General features: G+C 42.4%; 1 protein-coding gene across 8 annotated transcripts in view; it reads right to left on the reverse strand.

The window, feature by feature from the left end:
• DLC1 (DLC1 Rho GTPase activating protein) overlaps positions 1-19756 on the reverse strand; it is a 285258-nt gene that overhangs the window by 23785 nt on the left and 241717 nt on the right. For 7 of the 8 annotated variants that reach the window (XM_013200625.3, XM_013200631.3, XM_066995930.1 and 4 more), the window contains one exon: positions 2099-2170. In XM_013200625.3, the coding sequence (XP_013056079.1) occupies positions 2099-2170 (72 nt within the window). Of the gene's footprint in view, positions 1-2098; positions 2171-13589; positions 13748-19756 lie in introns of those variants that run through there. The other variant, XM_048074502.2, reaches the window with a different exon arrangement.

The raw sequence follows: 19756 nt of genomic DNA on the forward strand, positions 1-19756 counted from the left end.
GAATCTCCTTGGCTGTTAATCAAGCAATTTAAATGCTTGACTCTGTTATAACATTAATGAGATATGGGCTGAAATGAAAGAGCGCCAAGCTGCGTGGAACGCATACTGCCTCCTTCCCTTAAAAGATTATTTAGATAAACAACTGGGAGAGTGAGGGGGAAGAAACAATGTTGGCAGAGAGCTGAAAATTTACTTCAGCTCTGAAGCAGTGACTACATATATATTATTTACTGTCCTCCACGGATTCCTGACTGTCATATAGGTCCTGATCTGGCATTCCTTGCAAAACTAAAACTCCCACCAAAGCCCCTGGGTGTTCAGGGCATGCTGCAATACAAGGACAAACTCTCAACGTACTGCTGCAGTTACATACAACTTTTCTGGTCCAAGTGATTGTCTATAAAATGTTTTAAATCTCCAGAGACAAGAGTGAGCTGAAATGATGAAAAGAATAGACCTGGTGTTAATTTATTGAAAGGTATATAATATTCTTATGATGACATAGTCTGTGAAATACAAGAAATCCTGGCTTTTCAACAGAAAATTGCAGTTTTAGAAGGCAGAGCAACTATGAAGTTTCACAGATTAATCTCCATTTTAAATGTGTACTGCCTAAAGGTGACTTCTCATATTATACTAAACTGATCCATAGTTTTCTCCTTCACTATTTTAAGTCCAAAGTGCAAGCAAAGGAAGTGAGCACATTCAGTCGGTACTTTTCAACAGTGCTGATCTAAGTTTTTCCTCTGAGAGGGCTTGTATCTTATGTTCTCCCAGATGTTTTCTTGTGGGCACGCTAAGTGAGATGGGTGACAAGATGTCGATGGTCTGCACAAATCCATTTTTTGTTATGCTTAATTTATGCTGTTTTTGTTGATGTTGCTGCTGCCAAAAGGGCCTGGAAAGGACAATGGCATATTGTTTTCATATAAGGACAGCTGGCTTTTCAATGGGAATGGCTGGCCTTGCTCTCACATCTTGCTCTCACCTCTGTGGTCCTTTTGACGTTAGGCAAGAACATGGTCCTAAATTAGAAACTTAATAAAAGTTTAGAGTTTCTAGGTAGGACAATTGCAACCACAGGTAGGGCATGTTTTTTTGAATGCAAGTAATTTCTTAGGAGATTTACAGTTCAGCACAGCAGGAAACCCACAAGCCCACATATTCTGCTGGCAGTGTTGTCCCTGGTTTTAACAAAGACTTGAACCACAGTCCCTGATCTGCATCCCAAGAAAATCTTGGCATTTCCATTAGTATCACACCCCTCACCCACCCAAAAAAAAAGAAAAAAAAAAAAGAAAAAAAAAGGAAAAAAAATCATTTCTGAACAGGCAAAGGACATTTTTGCTAAGTGCTGCTTTTGAAAGTGCTATTATCATCTCACATTGCCAATGCAGCTGCAAATCAAAGCTCAACTAGATCATTTTTCAAGAAGGTCAGCTCAGCATTTGCTGTAATTTCCAATGGTTATTCACTGTAAATAATGGACTTTCTGTGCTCATTCTTACAAGCAGCAGCTGGAGTTTGCTTTATAAAAAAGAAGAGGCAAATAAGTAAGTACAGAATAGTTTCACCACGGTGCAAGTAATTTTAAGTAGGAGGAAAAAAACCCTCTGAAAATAACACGTATTAAAAAGGACCTCTAAGATGTCATTCTTTAAAACAAACTTATGTATGTCATTTTGCATCAGAGCTTAAGAGTAGTCTGCCAAAACTGCAAGTTCCTAGCAGGTCAGAGAGGAAGACAGGAGAAAAGTTTCCTTTTGCTTGAGGAAAACCTTTGTAAAAAAAAAAAGGACAAAAAAAAATTAAAAGGATTACTCAGACTAAAGCAGAAACCTGAAGAAAATTTGAAACTCCAAGAGTGTTTCAATCTCATTGGTTTTGGTATGTCTATGTGCATGGAGGGTAGCAGAAAGCAACCTAGTCTCCAAAATTTATCTTATGCGCCACCATTCAGGTGTGCCCCCAAACCTCTTTTAATGGTGAATATTATGCCTTATTGTCCAAAAATGAAGCTGCACGTTTGTTTCATATTGATGCCGTGAACGATCACCTTGCAGGCTGGGGTGCTGATGGGAACAGCCCTGGTGCCTACCTTCATAGAGCTGTGCATACTGCGGGAAGCCGGCAGCCCGCAGCCAGTCACAAGCTTCCTTGGCTTCGATTTCTAGAAGAGGACAGAAACAAAACACTGTCAGATTAGTGACCTGCAAAGCAAAAGCTCCCTCCTTTCTAACAGCTCTTCTGTTATTCCTGTTACAAAAATAAAGATGCATTCAGCTACTTTGAACTGAAACTCAAATTTGCTCATCTCAGCTTGCTTCTTGTCTCATTGTCAAACATATCCTAGCATTCACCTGTGATTTATCAAGACCTCATCAGACACAGATGAAAACTATAGGATTTACATATCACTCTGCACAGGTTTTCTTAACACTAAAGAAACCGGCACTGCAATCAACATGAGGTTTTGTTCAACAAATCTTACGATCCTCGTGGCACAACTATTCTGTCTTGACAGAAATTCCTAGCAGAGCTAATAATACTGTGTGCTTTAACATCTTGTAGATTGTACTGACAGACCCAAGACCAGGAACAACTGACACACTGTATTGCAGCTCACTCAAGCAGGTATTTACTACCCAACAAGAACTCGGTTTCACTGGAGGTCGTCAAGGCATTTATGAGTTCCTTGGTATATTACAGGAAATTCAGCTAACTTTTCCTCTCACTGCCCAAAACAGCATGCCGCAAAATGAAATTATTCACTTACATATATATAACAGCAAAAGAAAGGAAACATTCTGAACATGGGCTATATTAGTCTGTGAATAAATTGTACATGAATTCATTTGTTACCTAATAGATACAGAAATAAAGAAAATGTTTTCTCATTAGCTCACAAATCAGGAAAATGTAGAGGTTATTTAGGATACTCGCCAAGTTTTCAGGAATCAGACTTGGTTAATTCTGTTCTAAGAATTCAAGAAAATGCTACTGGGAATTTAGCTCCCTGCTTAGAACTGATCAAACAGACAGTGAACAATCAGAAACTCTTTATGTTCATCTGGCTTTGATTATATTCACTCTTCTTGATGGACCAGAAAAGAAAAGCTTCATTATGTCCAACTGAGTAGACAATTTTGCCACCTACTTAGAGAGGATACTATTGCTACCTGCTGCAGAAACCATCCACAAAGAGTCCAGTACAATTGCTCAGAAAACAAGTCACTGCACATAGGTGAAGAGCCAAACATAACATAAGCAAAATATCTCAAGATTTTGGCATGTTACAAAATATTCCCTGGGAGACATAGATACACAACCAAAATCAGATGAAAGAGCAGACACCTTTTAGGGTCTCCAAAATGCCTGCAATCCCCCCTGATTTTCCAAACAGCTACAACAGGGTTAAAATATTTGTGCTTTGCCAGACTGCTTTGCTAAGACACATATCCAAATCAAGGGGTTAAGGTGAGCCAAAGCACAACATTCCAGATAAATAAACAGCTAAAAATCCACTCTCACTGAAGTCAGCACAAGCAGGCATTTGTGTAGCTTGTGTTTGCTTCACCTTTGGGTTATGGGACCACATGAGAACAAGCACGTACAGACAGATTGACTTAGCTACTCTTTACATTCTTCAAGTCCAGTTGCTAGGAATTCTTAAGTTTTGCTTAAAGTTTTATTTTAATTTTGCCACCCCCCAGGAAGTAGCTGGGAAAGGTAATAAAGGTTTTTTAAAAAAAAAGGAAACTAAAATGTATTTAAAACTTGCACTGCTAACAGTAATAACAGACAACAGAATACTATTATATCAGATGCAATGAAAATATTAAAGTAAAAAAAATCTTAAAGTAATTTTAAGAGTTCTTATAATAAAATGCAAAATTTTACAGGTCACATCAAGCAGAAGCTGCTGGATTGAAAGAGAATTTAACTTGATTAAAAACCTGAATAAGTGATTCCTGATAATCGCATTTGCCTAAAAATGCAAGTATATGCTTGTAGTGTGACTGAAAAAAGCATCAGATTCCTTACTACTACAGGGACTCTTTAAAGTATTCAAATATTTGTTCATAGGTCCTTTACCGAGCACCCCAGGTGTATGACCTGCAGAGTATTTCTAAAGCTAGAAAATTATGAGTATGTAATTATAAGACTTTTTTTTTTTTAATGGTTCTCTGTAGAAGCGTTGTGTATCTTTTCTCCAAATATATCTGCAAGTTACGTGGAAGTCATATTTTATGGGCACCCTGGTGTCAGTTGCCTTGGGGATGTTTCAGAACATATTTGCTTTCAAAATACCTTTGAGAATCCCCCAAGAAGTCCATGTAGGCAACGAAATACCCGAGTTCCTCCTGGCTGGCCACAAGAATTGCAGAGGAATAAAACGCCAGTGCACCTGTCCATCAGCTAGGCTAGGTAAGTGCCTAGGGTTGGGCACAGGACAGCACCCAGGGTATAAAAGCGCAATTAATTTGCCTCCTTTTGAACTCATTTTGGGAAAGGCAGAGCTCTAGCCCCTGCTGCAAGTCCTCAGAAGCATAAGGAGTTTCAAAAGCTGTCTAGAAGAAGAGGCCAGGGCGTCCCCCATGGCCAAGGCTTCCTCCATGTCACCTCCGTCCCCACAAAGCACAGGCCAGAGAAGGGTGTGGGCGACTGTAGAGCACCGTAGCGGAGGGAAACGAGTCAGGACCTAAAAAGCAGCCCCTCTAGTCCAACGCCAGTTGGCCACACTTCCAGATATCGGCTTTTCTTCAGCTCGGCAGCATCAGCTCCACAAGTCTTGGTTGGCCAGCTGCCTTGGTTTCACACACAGGTGGACACGGGCAGTATGTGCATGTCCTTGTCATCTGGATCAACAGCGACCAGGTCAATGAGGGACAAGAGGGATGAACAGAGCTTCTGAAGCTAGATTTTTCCTCTGCTTCTGCCCTGGCAAAGTTTCAGAAGTGACAGGACACCCAGCAGTATTCATTACAGATCATTACTTGAGGTACAAACTCACTGCCCAGCACAGCATGTGCTTGGCCACTGCCAGCTGAGAGCCACCAGGAGGACAGGCAACCTGTGCAGGAACCACACACCATTCCAGGGAAACCCCACTTCAGCTCTAATTAATCAACCACGATGTACAAAGCGATTTCCCACCATGTGTGTACTTTAGATGAAGACCTGGCAGTCTTCATTCAAAGCTTCACACGAGCTGATACAACTTGCTATGGGCAAGGGGCTGGTCTCACTCCCTCCTCACTGTTCCACCCCTGTGGGGCCGCTTCCTTTCTAATGCTGGCCACGACAACTGAATCAAATACCCACGTCATTTAAACCTTTACAATAAACTACAAATCAGTATACATCCTCCACAAGAAACGTATGCGCAGCTTTTCAGGCCTATGTCCTATGCTGCCTCTCTCCTCCAACAGCAGGAGGTTCTGGTACAAAGAACTGCCCGCAAGAAAGAAATTGCGCTATTATTTCTAAATGTCCTGATGCACAAGAAATTCTCTTAGAAAGTAAAATAAAACAAAAAAAGGAGTACAATGAAGTCTTTATTCTTGGTGTCGTGTAAGCAAACAGCAGGCAAACGTGTTAAAGAGGAAACAGGAAATTTTTATTGGAAACAGCTTTATTTGTTAGTCTGCTTCACAAAGCTGGACTCCATCTTCAAATCAAGGGTAGGAGTTCCTTTTGTGTATGGTTGGGAACCATTAGTCCTTATTTACCCACTTCCTGGGGGGTTAGGATGACCCAATTCTTCCTCAAACTAATGAGTGAAAATGGGAACTTCTAACTTCCTTTTTGCTTAACTTTGGTTAATCTCGGTTCCTGACACTTCAGATTTGCAGATTTAAAGCTTCATAGCAAAAATAATTCAAGCCTTGATACTGCAACTGCAGAAGGGAAAAACTGTAGGATGCGTATCATCTTCCGTTGGACACCTTCCTTCCCATAGAAAATAAAAAACAATACAATAATGTCCTTTCAGAAAAAATAAATCATAGCAGTCTAGCTATGAGTAAGATCTACTCAAAAGCTGGATTTTTTTCCCCCTTCATTTAATGGAAGCAAAAAGCAAGGCAGAACAACACACAACTTAAACAACAGCTCCTTCAGGTTCTTCAGAAAGGTGCAAACCAGATGTATCTTTGTACAGTCATGCATTGGCTCCATTTTCACCTAAGTGCTAAACATTGTATGAACAGTTCTTCCGAGCAGATGGTTTCCTCTTGCCTCAACTCAGACACCTTTATGACCATATTAACACCTCCACACACCAGTTCTACTCATCTCACCTTTTGGCTCTCTGAAGAGAGTGGATTGTAAAATTCTGTAGCGAGACTGGTCAAATCAATGATGTTAAAATGTAATCTCAGCCAAAATGGACTTCCATTGCTGAAGGTCCCACTCCAGTGCCATACCTAACAACCAGTTTGGGGTTCTTATCGGTCTTCATATTTGACCAGGTTATTATAGTTGAAATTAACGGTTTTCCTTTTCCAGAAAAGAAAAAAATATATTTATTTGGTAAAATTTGAATACAAAATCACCTTCATGCTTTGGCTTGCAGGAGAAACTCCCTCCTATGCAATGCAGAGAATCTGATTTCTTACCATGAATGCTAGAGAAGAAACCACATGCTCCTTGCAGCAACGCATTAAACTCCATCAACTGTTTGCTTGTTTTCTAAGGCACGGATGGAACACAGAGGAGTTTGCTCATCTGGGACTAATGCTCCCATTTAATGGTTGCAAAAGGGCTTTTATCCTTAGAAGCTTGTCCTCTTTTTCTGTCTGTATCAGAAACTACATGTTCCTATATCTCCCGGCCCTCTGAAATTTCAGGTGTTTCACAAAATCTATGTTCAATTCTGAAACACGGTCCAAAGCTATTAAGAAGCCTGAGACCATTCAGGATCATATTTTTTTAAGGCCAGCTGTGGCTCAGATATGAGAAATGTTCTTCCCTGGGTAGAATTCCACTGCTGAAGCATAAGCAATCATTTTTCCAAGTGCTTGAATTACATCCCTGACATGTGAGTTGTGGTCCCAACGCTAGACTTGATCAAACTATTCCAACCACTCAGACCACAGCTACATGAACGTGGATGTGAAATCTGAGATAAACCCAGAACAAACGGTACTATGGCAGCTGTCTAAAAATGAACATGGTGAATCAGCTCTGTGTAATTTGTCATACGCCTGCACCCCTTTAAAATTGGGACAGTATGATTTCCTACGACTTAGCCTGTTACGCATCCGTGGCCTCAGATGGTTTTCAGTTTGAAGATGCGCAACTGTAGCTTTGAATATAATTCAATGCTTTTTCGTAAGTCTGTTTTTACTCTAACCAATATAGCTATATATTCCTTAGGAGGTATTATTAACCTATTGCTCCACACCTTTCAGGAAACTAGCACTTAACAGGGCCTAAAGAAAGTAATTAACGAAAAATAGCATTCTACGAGGATAATGACCTTAAAACAAATACTGTAGCTTGGTAAATTTGTCAGTAAATACTCAACCGCTGAAAGCCAGAGAATTCTGAAAATCCTATTGAAGGTTCCTTGCAAATTTCTAACACATTTAGAATTTCTTCTTGTTCTATATAATTACACCACTACTCTAAAATATTAGTCAGACACATTCAATCCATGAAGGTTTCATTTCTTGAAGAACCAGTGAGTCATGGAAAATACATAATAGGCATGGCTTTTGAACTGATGACAAGCTTGCAGGTTTTGAAGTGTAAGCTAATCACCTTCCCAAGAGGGTCCCTTCTTCCTTTTTGCCTTTAAAGCTCAATTTGCACTTTGCAAGAGTGGCCACCTCTTTCTGTATGCTCCTCTACCTCTCTGTGCTTCAATTTACCTTCTACAGTCAAATGACACATGCTGTAATCTCCACTTAACCTCAATGCTCAATTCAAGCAAATATGACTGAACACAAAATATAAAGAACATATTTCTTACCAAAAAGTTTCTGGAAGGAAAAAAGCAAGTTCTTGAAAGAAACCTTATATGGCACCAAATATATATGCTGCTTTCTAGTCACAGAAACCCTTGAAAGAGGTGGTGGTGGGGAATGTTACTCAAATATCTCTCAACTATGTGATGACGACCAAAGAAACACTCTCCTTGTGTTACGGCTGGCTTTGGGTTAAACATGGGAATGGCTTTTTCAAGTTACGGAGCCTTGCAGCAAAACAGTAACTATGCTGCTGATGTTATGTATAAACCACAGGACACTGGGAGAAGAAACAGAATATGTTTGGAATTTGTGTGGGAACAGATGAAGAAGGAGTAAGGAAACAGATGTTTAAGATCACATATTGATACCTTCTTTGAAAAAAAAAATCAGAAAGCTTGAACACCATTTTTTCAGCTGAGCTTTTAGAAAGAACAAATGGCTTAACTCCACTGATGAGGTTTTAAATTTATTTATTCCCTTAATGATGAAAGCTAACTTAAAATATACATATTTTACATATATAAGTATGACTGCTTTCCAAAATATCTGCATAGTTGTATGTTGGCTAATTTAATTCTCCCCCCACCAAGTGTACCAGGTTACATAATGTAGTAGCTCCTACTGCATGCACATCAATCCTCTTGGCCAGCACAGGAAACACAAGGACTCTTTTGTGAATCAAAACCTAATTAACTTGAATCTCCTTTTCATAGTCTTCAGCATATTGAAATGAGGCTCACAGTCCTCCTTGTTATTTTTAACAGTAACAAAAATATTTAAATTTAGACTTCTGCCTTCTCCAAGTCCAGCTGTGCTGTCAGCCACATCCCCAGTCCAGGGAGCGGCCCAGGTTTTCATCAGAGCAAGAGGAATGGTAGTGCCCCATGGCAGGAGAGCAGAGAGGACACAACTGCTGCCACATAGCTCACCATCAAGTACACTCTAAACCAGGACTATAAACTGCAAATCAGGATTGTAATTTATTTTTAAATTATTTTTGCGTTTTTAGTATATAGAGGAAGATCAAGAAAACCATATAAAAAAGTAATCTAAAATTAAAAATGGTGCTTAAACAAAACTAAAGCCTCATAAGGCAGTTTTCCTGCCATAGAACAACTCTTTTTATAGGTTAAAGATGGTCTTCTCCCATTCACTTTTAAGAAGATTCAGAGATGAAGAGGAACAAGATGTCAAGTGACTTAAAAAAAAAAAAACACACTTTAGAAATAATTGGGCATGTGGGTTATTTGTCTGGCCTGATTAACACAGGGTGGTCTTGGAGGAGGATTATTTGGGGCAGAGAAAGCATTTAGTCAAATCCTCTGAAGGAGGTCATGTTGACAGATTCCAGAGTGAGAAACGAATCCTCCTCCAAAGATTGGGAAACAGAAGATGACTTTAACCACCTCTTCTCTCAGAGATGGCTTGGTTAGAGCAACCTTTGAACAGGGACTGAGGGGCAGACATTAACCACTACGACTCCCAAAGCCAGCATTAGCACTCTCCCACGGCACCCTGCCTGCAAGCCAGTACGCTTGCGGACTGTATGCAAAGCCCAAATCATGCGCTTGTCGAGCTCTGGAGGGAGGCAAAAGTGAGTAGGTCCAGCATGACAGACACCTCTTAAAATTCCCAAAGTTTGGGTCACTTGTTCAGATCTAGGAAATCGTAATGGTATAAGGGATGATCTGAGCTGCCCCAATGGCTCAGACAAGAAAATGGGATTTATACAGTTACTTCTAACTTGCGAAGATTCTATGTCAAAACTGTCAGCACACATCAGAAGAACCGTATGGGAGGACTACCTTTGCATCATAAGCACTTGGTGCTTACCTCACTGATGACCAGTCCCCATCCTGCACCCTGTGGGGGTGATACAACACCAGATACAACAGGTCAGAAACCCCAGTGGCAGCAAAACAGATCAGCTCAAAGCTCCAGGAGTCCCAGCTGACTGCTTATTTCCCCAAATAAGAATAAAAGGTGCAAACCTGGATTTTCCGAAAACAATTATTACTATGTACTTTCTACTTCCAGGTATTACAGAGAGCTATAGCATTCTGTTTGTGATGCAGCATACTTGAAAATGCTCTTCTCAGTATCTGGTCACACCTTGCAACTTGAACCTCAGGGGTAAGAGAATGGTCTATATACAGCAGAGCCATTGCAGCGCTGCAGAAGAAAGCAGAGTATGGAAAGGCAGGAAAGGAGACCTTAACACACACCATGAAGCTTTATGCTGGAAAGTTTCTTGCATCTTAAGATGAACAGGAAATCTGTTAATGAGAAATGCATGTGGAGAGCAGAGGGAAGGCTGGCCATGAGGGCATCCAGACCCATCAGGGTCACAGAAGGAACTTCCCCAAAATGCAAGGATGTGAGGAATATATTTTTCTGAATTCCAAGTCTCCAGTAGAGAACAAGACTAGGTTCGGGAAGGTCAAACTGTCCACTGCTGGCTTCGGCAAATGTCTTTTAGGCATCTTCTCAGGAAGCATTCTTTGCACAGACTGAGAAGAGCATGTGAATGGAGAGTTTTATATATATACATATATATATATAATACATTTAAGACCAAGTCTAAGGAATTCTGCACCATTTGGACTTAAATAACTAATTCCCCACCAGCAATAAGAAGGTCATCATATTGTGTCTTCATTAGAAGAGAGAACGGATAACATTTTTCCTGATCCTGCCTTTAGCACAGTGCTTCCCAAGGGAAACAAATACTTGACAGTATTTGAAAGAATATTCCTCCTCAAAACCAACAGTGCTCAGCACACTCTTGTAGACACTGACATACTTCAGAAAGGTGTGTAGTATTACCAGCATCTGTCAGATAACTGACCTCAGAGAATTGCAGCCAACTAGATAAGTCGAGAATGACTTTAATGCTACTGGTTATGTCAAATGACATATTGTGATAACAAACCTACCAATTTCAAAGATGTGCTGTTTAGGACATGGTAGTGCTCAGTATAAGCAAGCACAGCAGAATAAGTGTCCAGCAAAGAGACTCCAATCACAGTTCCAGCCCTGTGCCCCTTTCATGGACTTGCTCACCACTGTTGTAACACAGACTATGTATTTTTCCTTAAAACAGGAGAAGGGGAAGCAATAGAAAAGAAAATAAAAAGGAAAAAAAATGTATCATTTCAGACACACTTTTTTTTTTTTTCTTAAACCAGAGAAAAAGGTATTAATAGCAGGAAACAAGAACAAGTTAAAGGTTGTATCTGTATCCCCGTCCTCCACAATATTATACACTCCACTAATTCAGTTAGTTTCCACTGCAAAGGCAACACATTCACATTTATCTCCATTCTTCGGTTCAGAAATCAAAGCACAAAGCAAGACAACCCTGATATCTTGCACCAGTCAGAATTACCTATGGCACAGGAGCAAGCAAGAAATATGCCCCTGGAACTGCTGAAATTACCAGAATTACTGTACTTCTGCGCTCACTACAGAGCTAGACAGGATACAGCATTCTGTACTTCATGAGACACCGAGAATCACACTGTATGCCAAACAATATGATAGCCAAAAATTATATGGGGACATCATCTCTTAACTTTGTGGAGATCAAACCATCAAGTCTTCTGTGAACTGCAGATCATTCAATTACAGTATTTCTACAATATGCACAGGAAGGAAGGGGAAACATCTGAAGTTATTTTTATTTCCCCAAGTCTTCTGGCTATACTGTATGAATGCTAGGGTGGGTCTGGCATTGTCTGAAATGTGTCAGGGTCCTTTTGCATAGCCTCATTTCCTTCTTCCTGTTGCTAGGAAGGATAGTTAAGCATGAAAAGCGCTTGTTTACAGTACAGGACCATCCTGTTAAGCACATGAGTTCTCTTCCTCTGTGTCCTTTTAACTAGCCAAAGGTGCAGTTGTGTTTATACTGAAACCAACAGAAAAACTCCAATCAAAGGAGAATTATGAGAGTAATCTGAGTCTCTGAAGAAACCCAAACATAGCATACTGTGGTATTCAGACCAGGAAAAAAAAAAAGGCACTTTATCATGCAAACTGCATCTCTAAATATTTGCAGAACTCATAAATTCTCATGCCTCAAACAAACCATTGCCTAGAATGTAATGGATAAGAAGAACCAGAAAAGTAAAACCAAATCACCTCTCATCTCCTTCTTCTAGGAATCCTAATATAAACAGTTGAGATTAGCCCGTAAGGACAACTGGGGTACCTTGTTCCTCCCCCCCCAGAGGCAAAGTACACAGGGTCCTTAGGAGTTTCTGTGACCAGTAGCAGCCTTCCTCTCTGGCCCAGCAGCAGCAGAACTGGCTGGGAAGACCCCAACTCAAGAATTAAAATATCCTAGACTGAATCTATGCAACTGAGATTTAAAAAAACAAAACAAATAATAACATGGTAGGATATCTTCTTGCTTTTAAATTCCATTTCTAAGTAATAGTTAACATCAGCTCTGTGTAGTCTAAAACAATGTATCTGCACTTCCGCTTCCTAAAAACTCAATTAACCAAGTTGTTTTAACAGAAGATAAAGAGATCAGAAGTCCTAGAGGTTACAAAGGTAGCACCAAACGCTTAGATTCCCGTGACCTTGTAGATGAAAGGAGTTTTCCCCAAACATTTTCTTTGGGCTATGCCGTGCTCCACAATCAAAGAACCTCAGCCCTAATCAGGACCTCAGAGGCAAACCGGAGCAGAAACCTGAACCCGTTTGTCAGAGAGACGGCAGCCCCGCTTCCTGGCCACCTCAGCCTCCCTCTTTTCATGCTGCTTGTGCTGGGGAGCAGATGGGGCACCTGGAAGCCGAGACAGGAGGCTGCTGGCACCTGGTACCAAACCCTGCATGCCATCGGCCAGCATGAGCCTGGCTGCCAACTGGGCACTGGATCAGGCCTGCGCTGAACCGCTGATGGATTCCTGCTCGGAGGATGAAATCTGCCTGCCTGTCCCTATAGTTCCCTACAAACAGCATTAAAATATAACCCAGTAAAGAGCTGCGCCTCTGGTTCTGGGAATGTCTCGTCAGGGTAATTCAAACCGATCACACACCTCTAAGAAATAAAAGCATCTACAACTGAGGATTAAGATAAAACTACACCCCGCACTCTTTTAATCCACACGTTTTAAGTACTGTGACACACCAGGCAAACCCTTCCGACCCAGCCCCGCGCAGGGCTCACGTGTAGTTATTAGTTCAGTACTTCGGTGCCTTGGGCAGGGGGGACCCCGACCGGAGCCGGGGGTGCGGGCTGCGGCGGCCGTCGGGATCCTTGTGCCCCGCTTCAACGCCAAGGCGGCGGCTCCCACTCCCGGGAAGGAGAAAAAATAAAATAAATAAAAAAGAGAGGGGGAAGAAGCGTGGCCGAGGGGATGCACGGCGCTGCCCTGACAGCGGCCGCCCTCACCGCGGCTCCTCCGCGCCCCGGGGGCAGCGCCCAAAGGCGCTCGGGGCTGCGCCGTCCCACCTGGGGCTGCCGCACCGCGCCGAGCCCAGCCGGCCTCCCCCCGGTGCTGCCAGGGTCGGAGACCCCCGCAGCCTCCCCGTCCTCCCAGCCCCCTAGTCCCCAAATTCCCCAAAGCCACCCCTCGGCGGAGCCCGCGGGGCGGCCGCGCTTACGCGTGAGGATCATGGTCTCCCGCCGAGCCTCCGCGGGGCCCCGGCCTCCCTCGCTGCCTGCCTCCGCGGCGGCGGCTCGCAGCTGGCACCGCCACCGCCACACCGCCACCGCCACACCGCCACCACCACACCGCCACACCGCCACACCGCCACCCCGCCACCGCCCCCGGCCGGCCCCCTTCGGCCGCCCCCGCCGCCGGGACCCGCCCCGAGGCCCCCGTCCCGCCCAGGCCCCGGAGTGCCAACCCCACCTGGGGTTCGAGGTCGTCAGCCACCGGGGTGGCCTTGTGGGGGGCTTTTTGGCTAGCGGGATTTTCCGACGGAAAAGCTGGAAGTGTCTTTTTCTTTTTTTTTTTTTTTCCAGGAAAAAGCAGGGGGGTGCTGTTAGGGAAGGCAGGAGGTGACCAAAGCATCCCTTAGCACCACAGACGTGGAGCCTCGGGCATGGTAGGGTGGTCAAGGGATGCTGTGACGTGCCAAAAATGCCTGCACAGCACCAAAGCCTCAGTTTGGACCTGGATGGAAGCCCACAAGGGTTTTCCCTACGGGGACTGCGGCATGACGCTAGGTATGGTGTGCAGATAGGCACTGCTTGGCTGTCTTCATATCCCTGCACACACTCCCAAACCCTGTATGTCTATATTTAACCCCCCTGTATGTTTCCTCAAGATTGTTTGAACGCTTATTCCTTGACTGATGCTCAGGGCTTGAAAATGGCACCGAGTCCGCACAGCGCCTTTTGAGCAGCTGCCAAACTATCAGCGTGGAAAAGAGTACTGTGAGATTTTGGAAATAGCTGGGGCCCATCAAAGATTACGATTGGTTCGTTTTCTTCCAAGACAGCCTCATATTTTAGACTCACTGTTGTTATTCTAAGTTTCAGTTGTTGTTTCTGTGCTATGATCTGTCAGATATAGAGTATATATAGTGTGGTGCCTGAGCAGGCAATTTGCTGAAGAATAAACATCTCCCCTTCTATAGGCTGCAAACTGTGGCCAGTTGGCTATTACAGTGTTGTTTCTGGAAACCCCTACACGACTCCAGGTCATTAATTTACTTTAATAGCCCAGAAGAGGACGGAGCTGTACTATATCTTCAAGCGTGACTGTACACGTTACCCGCTTAATCAATTACCTCTTCGTATCTCGACTCACTCCAGCTCTTTTTGGCATCATTAGGTTTACCTGCATTTTTCAGTGCTTCTTGTAAGGCAGCAGGTTAGATGTTGACAAGGTAGGTCAGACCCATAAAATGTGAATTCTTTACCCTAACACAGGAAGGCAGACATACGCTAAGTCCCATCTGTTGAACAGACAAGGTAATCCCAGCCTAATTGGCTTTATGTCTGCATTGTCTCTACTTTTAGGCACTTGGTAGACTAGGAAGTGACAGAATAGTCATGACAAGAGATGGAAAAGGCTGGTCGCGAATTGTGTGGGATTTTTCAGGGTCTGAATTCCAGCAAAAACAAAAAAAAAAAAAAAGAAAGAAATTAAGCTATACCTCCAATAAGCATCCTCAAAAGGAAATAAAAAAAAAAATAACAGAACAAAACCAAACTGTCCAAAACGTGGGAAAGCATGCTGGTGGTGCTAAGGTGTTTCCATCACAGAGATAATGCTGGAACCAGAAACCCACAGTATGTCAAGTTAATACCCTTGGTAAAAAGCAGGGTTTATTATTGTAAACACTGACTGCCTAGACTGCTTCCTGGACCAAGCCTGCATCTCTGTATAGGAAGGTTTTGTTCAGGACCCGCAGGAAGCTTTTGAAGAAGGAAGGAATGGACTTTTACTTTGTAAAATAATAATAATAATAATAAATATATATATATATATACATAAAATGGGGAGGGCCTGGAGGACTAGGCAGTATGAAAGGAAACTGAAAACAGCTTGGAATGAGAGGAGGAGATGTGCATGGCAGTGAAGGAAAATATGAAGTGCGAGGGTTGTGTGATGGAGGCCAAAACAAGAATTTGAAGCTGGAGAGTTTTGTTTGATGATTCTGAATGGGGTGAGCGCAGAGATCGTGAACACAGGGCAGATGTGGCAGAGACACAGAAATTGGGAAGCTCTTAGTAGTTCAACCAAGGGTTATCAGTCTCACCTCCACAGCTTTGTAAAACAGCAAATGAATGATAATGATGATAAAATGCTTTGTGCTTTGGTTCAGCCCTCCTGTCCTGCTTGCAAAGCTAATCAGCTCCCACAGCAAAAGGGGAATCTCCATGCTCCTTTGGTCTTTGTGGATGCTCACAGTAATGTCAGAGCCAGTGACTTCTGTGATGGAGCAGTCTGTCTGCTGGGATCATCGCTAAATAGATGCCCCAGGATTATCACTGACCTGGATTAGATTCTTGCTGGTAATCTGAAGGAGAAAGGCTTTGATTCTAGGTTGTTATCAACCCTTGAAGACATGCAGTCTCTCTGGCTTGCATTTTAACTTGGAATTCTATGGGGCTGCTTAAGCAGGCGTATTTTCAGAGCTGAAAAGCAAGGCACCAGTCTGGCATTAGCTGTAAAACGTGCTCCAAGGAGCATTCCACCTGAGGCATGGGTGTTTAGCAGGCGGCAACCACCCTAATCACTCATTCGGCTTTAAAGAGCGTTGTGAAATCAGTAGAGCTTTGGCCTTTAATATTTTTATTTCTTTAACTCTCTGGCTATTCAACAAGCAGGCAGCTGCCTGACAGAGACACGGGATTTTATACGCAGCCTGCCTAAGAGGATTGTTTCTGTGGAGCACTGTTATCCTTAATGCAATCAATGAGCTCTTGCTGGATGGTAAAGTAATTGTAAAGGCTTGCCCGACAGGCACAATTATTCACTTTAAAAGGTGAATTCTCCTTCTGTTGTAACTGCATAAGGGAGCGAATCGCAGGACAGCATCTCATAATAAGGGCTTGATTGTCCTCTGTTTTCCCTCCAAGGCCCGAATGCCTTAATAGTTAACTGTACCCTTGTCATCCCTTTGCGTCTGAACAGCGCAGTACACAGAGACATCCCGCTCGCAATTAGTCAACTGACCTGCTCGTACAAACGCAGGATTGTCAGACGCATGATGGCCATTCTGAACGCTGGTATTAATATCCTCTTAGCAGCAGCATGATAGATTATAGAGCGATTTCAGCTTGAGTTTCCAGGCCTCTGGCTCTGGGCTTGGACTCACTGTTGGCTGGGGTTTTTGTGTGTAGCATTTCCCCAGTTCCAAGGACCTCCCTGTTCCAACCATTGTCAGGGAAATAATTAAGTTTGCATTTTCTAGCACTTGACTTTAATGAAAAGTAATTATTTAAAGGCATCTGTAATTGTTCGAGCCTCTTGACAAAAAGTGTTTGCACTATCACTTCTCAGAGATAAGCAGTATTATGTGCTCCTGGCTTTTAGGGGAGGAAAGCTATTGTTTTACATACAAGAGAATCACAACATAAAAGAAAGTATCTTTCCACGGCACTTTTTAACAAATTACATAGTAAAGTGCATACTACGTAAATATAGGTGCTGCTCTGCTGCCTGTAACTGATGGGATCTCCGTTTTAGAAATCTTCACCTAGAAATAACTAGTTTTAGAAATATTCCCACCTCATCATGTATGGGGAGCTGTTACTTATGTTTGATCCCAGAAAACACTTTGGGTATTTTTTTTCCTTTATTTTACCAGTAAATAATAATAATAAAAAAGTAACCTTGACTTAATCTTTCTTATGCATGTAACTGACTATTTTTAAAGGAGGGATCAGTGTGCTCTATATTTCTGTCTGCTTCTAATGCCCTCAAACACCATGAGTTCAACAGTTCAGGCTGCAAATGAAATCAGCAGGTCCACGCTGTACTTAAGAAAGGCTCTGTTGTATGGATGCAGAAAAGGATAAGAAATAAAAATTACAGTGATGATGTAGTTTGACAAAGAGACATAATTTGGTAAAGTATAAATAAAGATAAACTGAAAAATGACCAGGAAAGAAAATAAATACTTTCACTTCATTTCAAAAAGAGGGTCAGCTCCTTAGCATACATGGAATACCGCTGGTTTACAGAAATTACTAGGGATCTAGAGTGTCTTTTTCATATTGTTTTTGAGACATTGTCACTGGTGATGATTTATTTTTTGAAGGTTGAAGAATTTTCTACTGTTTATGAGTCTAAAGATATATTGATTAGCTTAAAAGTACAAACCCATTAATTTACTAATAAAGACAGCATCCATAATCGATCACTGCTGAACCTGAAGTTATCAAGACTAAAACCTAAGGCCTGAAATCCCGATTTCAGGCCACTTCTGCATCTATGTGGTAGAAGTGGTCGTGTCAGCGAGACCTAATGGGTGTGCAGGTCACAGGGGACCTGCTCTGACACAACTGGTTAGAGAAAGCTGTAACAAAATTTTCCCTCTGCCAAGGCACGAGCCGTAGGCCTATGATGTGGGAGCTGCCTTGGTGGCCTTGTGGCACCAGTGCTCTGTGACACCAGGAGCCATCCGAGACCCTTCCCTCTTCATGTGTCAGTCGAATGGCAGAGACTGTGCCTGGGTCCCCACACCTGCTCCTCCTCCTCTGTGCATACAAGTCACTGTGTGCAGTCAGCTGGGAGAGGGAGACAGTGCAAAGGGATGCTTTTACTCAACATAAATATTAAAGAATGATCAAAAGATGAATGGTTTGATGATGGAGACAGGTTATATACCCGAGTTTTGTGTTGCCTGAGACATGTTTATTTCAGACCAAGGCTCTTATTTTCACTCTTCGTGTTCTTGTGACAGCAGCTATATCATTAATAAATTAACCATCTCTCCCGTCTTCATTTTTTAAGTAAACAGACTTTACCTTCCACCTTTAAAACCACTGGTGTCACAGGCTTTTCAATGGTAAGATGTGCTTTTTTTTCTGTCTCATTGTGTTCATGCATGACATCCAGTCTGATGAAGAAAAAAGGTCAGCTTTCACACAGACAACAATACCCTGCACTAAAACAAGATGTAAGATGCAAATTGTCCACTAAGCTAAGTGAAAATTGAAAGACTGCTGCCTTAAATATGTCAAAACAGTGGTTAAAAAACGGTCTATGAAGCAACTGTGTTGTTATAATACATATGAGATGCTAGTCTTTTCAGCAGGGTCCCCTGAACAGATCATGTCAGCCATGCAGTGCCCTGCTGGGGCTAAAAGGAGCAGAAGGGAAGGGAAAAAAAAAAAAAAAAAAAGCTTTCTTTCTTTTAGTTCATAGTATCTAAAAACATTATGAACAATGAAAAAATTCCTTTCAGAAACAATGTTTTTCTTACTTCCATCTACCATCTTGTGTGATCCAAGGCTTTTTAGTTAAATGAACTCTATATTCATTAAACTTATTTCCTCTGGAGGAAATAGGCACATGCAACCACCTGGACCAGTTGACCCATTATGTGAAAGACTGCTGCTGTTTTAGCCTTGGGGAATCTCCAGGACTCAGGAAATCATTTTAAACCCATGACTCAATAAAGCACGATAACTATGGCAACTGGAACACATACACTGTGATGCCTAATTGCACCTCAGCGTTCATCAGGGGAGGTACTAGCTTGATACTATAGCCTGGAGAGTAGCTATTGTTAATGTAATGTGAAGCTACAGAGAAAGGAAGAGGGAAAACACATGTTAAGATGCCCGGTGAACAAAGTCACGCCTGGTGTAAGTCAGGACAGATCATAATCCTTCTCAGCCCTGTTTGTGACAGAACGCTAGACTGAGACTCAAAGCATCTGCAGTCTTGTCCTCTTTTAACTTATTGGGCAACCTTGGTCTATCTGTTCCCTTTCTCATACTTCATTTTTCCCACAGATAACTCAGGAGCATAATACGTGCCTCTTTTGCAAAGCCCTTAAAATGTACAATGGAAAGTGCTGTAATGAGATTATTATGCTGATACTGTGCTTAATAAAAATGCTCTTGCAGATTGCCAGTTTGACTGCTTCTTTCATTGTCCGTGCCCATGTTCTTGCTTATTGTAACTGAAAAACAGCTTACAGCAGCAATTACTTTGCGTTGTAGTGGGAGGTGAGGTAGATGCACACATGCAGACGGTTACTTAAGGGCACCTTAAGTAACTCGCTGGAGTGTCAACACCCATAATGATGTCTGAGGAAAGACGAGAGAAGTGGAGGGGGAAGCTAGCTGTCTTGCCAGTAAG

The sequence above is a fragment of the Anser cygnoides genome, chromosome 4, assembly GCF_040182565.1.
Source record: "Anser cygnoides isolate HZ-2024a breed goose chromosome 4, Taihu_goose_T2T_genome, whole genome shotgun sequence".
NCBI lineage: Eukaryota > Metazoa > Chordata > Aves > Anseriformes > Anatidae > Anser > Anser cygnoides.